Here is a 3,928-nt window from a genome sequence, read left to right as displayed (position 1 = left end):
TGTGGGTTTCCTTTTTTTTTTTTTCTTTTTTAAACTTTGATAAAGCTGCAGTATCATGGTTTTTTCACAGGAACTTCTTGTCCTTTCAAGAACATTCAGAAAAGTATCCACCCATAGATTTAATTATTTCATAATAAGCATCCTAGGAACTACCAGCACGGTTTACTAACAGTCCACACACCATTGTCATCATCATAAGCATCTTCTACTTTCAGTATTTTTTTCTATGTTTTTTTCTTTTGTTTGTTTATAAAAAAGGGGGAGTTTTGGAAGCTTCGTATTAAAGTACAGTGTAAAAACTAGCCTAGCACTAGAATGGAGTCGCCCGTTATTATTTATAGCATGCACCCGCTGTCACCACCACCACCCCCCGCCCTCCCTCGGCCGCGCCTTGCTCGCAGCCCGCACCCCCTTCGCGGGCCCCGGTGCGACCGGGTCAGCCCGGCCCTGCCCTGCTCTTCCCGGCCCTCAGGAGAAGATGCGGATGGCCTGGGTGACGGCGCTGTGGCAGACGGGGCACTGCGGCTCCGTCTTCTCGCAGATGCGGTTGGCGCACTCCATGCAGAAGAGGTTGTGGCCGCAGGGCACCAGCGCCGCGATCACCTCGCTCTCGAAGCACACCGAGCAGTCGCGGCTGCCCTTCCGCCGCACGCCGGACGACGAGCAGGAGGAGCTGGACGAGGAGCTGGAGGAGGAGGAGGAGGAGCCGGACGAGTCGGAGGGCAGCCCCGGCAGGTGCGCCCCCAGCCCGTTGCCGTACAGCGGGTAAGAGCCGGCCAGCAGCCGCCCGCCGGGGTCGCTGCGCACCCGCCGCGCCAGCGGGTGCTCGGGCCCCGCCGCGCCGCCGTGCAGGGGCGGGGAGAGCCGCGCCGGGGGCGGGGCGCCGCCGCCGCGCCGGGGGCCGCTCACCAGCAGCGCCAGGTTGGCATTGGCGGGCGCCGCGCCCGGGAAGGCGGTAGCGGGCGAGGGCGCGGGCGAGGGGGGCGCGGCCGGGCCGCGCTCAAACTGCGGCCAGAGGAGCGCGGCCCCCGGCGGCGGGGCGGGCGCCAGGTCGAAGCCGGGCGGCGAGTCGAACGGCAGCTCGGAGCAGCAGTCCGGGGAGGAGAGGACGTCGCCGCCGCCGCCGTACACGTAGCCGTTGGCGCTGCCGCTGTTGTTGTTGTTGTTACCGTTGTGGGTGAAGCTCAGCGCCGGGCTCGGGGGGCTGTAATCGGCCAGGCGGGCGCCGCCGCCCCCCCCCGTGCCGCCGCCGAAGTAGGAGTCGGTGGAGGCGCTGCCCAGCGAGCTGGAGCTGTCGTTGCGGTAGTTGCAGAAGGGCTTGCGGCCTGGGGTGGGCGTGATGCTGGGTGGCGTTGGCTTGCTCCAGAGGCTGCCCGTGCCGTTTAGCTCGAAGCCCACATCCGTGCCGTTGGCGTGGAAGTCGTTCTCGTCCGTCAGCTCGATGATGCCGCCGGTGCGCATAGCGATGTGCGCCTCGATCTCCTCCCGGGCCCGGTCCACATTCTCGGGCATGCCTGTCACCTCAAAGACTGGCTCCTTGTCCCGGCTCGGGGTCACAATGTAGGTGTGCGTCTGCTGCTGGATGCGCTTGATGGTGGCCCCCTTGGGCCCCACAACCAAGCCCACCACGCGATAAGGCACCCGCACCTGGATGGTGGTTTGGCCGGGCAGGTTCGGGGGGCCAGGGACGGTGCCGTTCAGGGCTGTGTTCTTGTTCCGTGATGCTCGGATCATGGAGAAGTGCTCGGCCGCTGAGATGATCTCCCTGCGGGCCATGGCCACATCTTCCTTTCTGCCCGTCACAACAAAGAGCGGCTCCTCCCCGCGAACCGGGGTCTTGATGTAGGTGTTGGTCTTTGCCCGCAGAGCTTTGATTTTACAACCTGGGAACAGAGATGCGGGAGATGGAGGGCGAAGGGGAGGGGGAGGAAGGGGAGGTGGTGGGGGAGAACCGGTTACAACCTATTATTTGGGTGCAGCTAAGGAGGGGAGAAGAAACACACCCACCCGAAACACATTGCCCCCTACCCCAAGTGATCGCTGGCATCTCGTCCAGTCATCCCAGTCACAGTGTAAAGTAATGTCAGCCCACAGCCCTGGCACATGCCCAAAGGCATCACAAGGGGCCACCGATACATCTGCCATGCAAACTGCCCCAAAACTACCAACGTGCAGTTCACAGGAATGGCAACACAAAAAGGAGCGTGCAGAAAAACTGCACGACCAAAATAAAATAAAATAAAATGCAAGCAGCCCTAACAAACCAAGACACCCGCCAGTCCGCATTCCTGCTCAGCACTTTCCTCTCGGAAAAATAAAATCAGTTAGGAAGGTGAGGAGCAGCGGCTGTACGGAATGAGCCACATTCCCCACTGCGGATGCTTTATTCCAATCCCATTGTTCCACTTCCCCACTCCATTTCTCTTCCTTAAAAATAATCCACGATTTCTAAGTTTGGGGGGAGGAAGCATCGAGGCTCCCATTTTCCTCCCGTTTCCTCTTGCAAATCTTAACTTTTGCAGCCGGAGGAAAGGAGCGATTTTTTATTATTATCGCGGTTGTTCTTTTTTTTTTTTTTTTTTTTCCATTTTCCTTTCCCCTCCCGGCAGCTGAAAGTGCATCCCAAAACTGATGCATAACGCTCCTCGGGAACATCACTGCTGCACTTTCTTTGTCTGGTGAAACCGGCGCTGGCCACCACAGGACGGCTGCAGCTCGCCCGGGCACGGCCAGTGCGACAGCTGAGCCGCTCGCCCGGCAGCGCGGCGGGGAGCCCCGCTGGCCCGCACCCCCGGGAGGCATGCAGTCCGTCCGTCCGTCCGTCACCCACCTTGTCTCCCTACTATCTCCGCGACATGCTCCGAGCTGGGCACCGGAACGCACTCGGTCATGTTCACGCTCTTTTTCCGAGGCTCGCTGTCGTAAATGGAGCCCGTCTCGTCGTTGTCCAGCCCCAGCAGGGAGAGCTGATCCAGGGCGATCTGGAGGGCTCTTTGGTCATCCAGGGTCTCTCCCCCGCCACCACCGCCACCGCCGCCGCCGCCGCCGCTCCCGTTCCTCTCCATGTCTGCGAAAAGCGAGCTGGGCATAGTCCCTGCGAGCGCTGCACCCTCCTCCTGCGCTCGGCTCAGTAGTAAAAGATCAGACACAAAGGAAAACCCAAGGCAGATGGCCAGCAGGAGAGAAGGGAAGGGAGGGTGGGCAACTGCTGGAGACCGGGGAGTTGTTGCCTTTTGCTTGTATATTTTGTATCTTTTTTTTTCCTTTTTTTTCCCTCCGCTCAGTGCAATCCGGTTTATAAGATGTTCTCAGGAGCCCCCCCACAGTTCCCCCCCGGAGGTTTTTTTTTTGTTTGTTTGCTTTTTTTTTTTTCCTTTTTTTTCTTTTTTTTTTTTTTTTTTTTTTTTGTCGGCTGGGGGTGGGGTGGGGGGGTGGGAAGAGGATAGCGAGAGGAGCTCCGACGGCTTCCCCCCCTCGAGTTCCTCGCCGGCCACAATGCCAAGCGACGGCAGCGTTTCTTTAAGGAGCCCCTCCCAGGCTCCACTCCACTCACTCAGCGTTTTTTTTCCCTCCTCTCCCCTCCTCTGTCTGAGGCGCTGCTGCAGCCAGACGGCTCCGGAGAGGCGGGCGGAGGGCGGAGGGACGGGGGGAGCGGGGGGGGCCCGCAGCGCACCCGCGATCGCTGACAGCCCCGCACCGCCGCCATTGGCCGGGCGCGGCGCGGAGGGGCCGGCGCTGACCCCCACACACCCCCCCGCGTCCCGGCCCTGCTCCGCTCTTTGTTGTCGGATGCCGAAACAATACTGGGCCCCGCAGCTCGGTTGCGATCCCCCGGCCTCGCCGTGCTGCCCGTCTCCTCGCCGGCCGGGTATTGCTTCCCCGCCCGCTCCCGGCACAGCGCCGGCGGGAGGGGGGGTGAGGGGGGTTG

The 3,928-nt window shown here is 61.2% G+C and overlaps 1 protein-coding gene across 1 annotated transcript; it reads right to left on the bottom strand.

Annotated features, from left to right (window-relative positions):
* Positions 1–250: 250 nt before the first annotated feature.
* Positions 251–3,641, bottom strand: MEX3B (mex-3 RNA binding family member B). The gene is made up of 2 exons (XM_080626100.1): positions 2,831–3,641; positions 251–1,883 (listed from the first exon to the last, which is right to left on the bottom strand). Exons 1-2 carry the CDS (start codon positions 3,087–3,089, stop codon positions 469–471), a joined length of 1,674 nt encoding a protein of 557 aa, XP_080482226.1. The 5' UTR covers positions 3,090–3,641; the 3' UTR covers positions 251–468.
* Positions 3,642–3,928: the final 287 nt, after the last annotated feature.

Source organism: Psittacula echo (assembly GCF_963264785.1).
Source record: "Psittacula echo genome assembly, chromosome: 10".
Classification (NCBI taxonomy): Eukaryota; Metazoa; Chordata; class Aves; order Psittaciformes; family Psittacidae; genus Psittacula; species Psittacula echo.
This window is presented reverse-complemented; position numbering and strand designations above follow the sequence as displayed.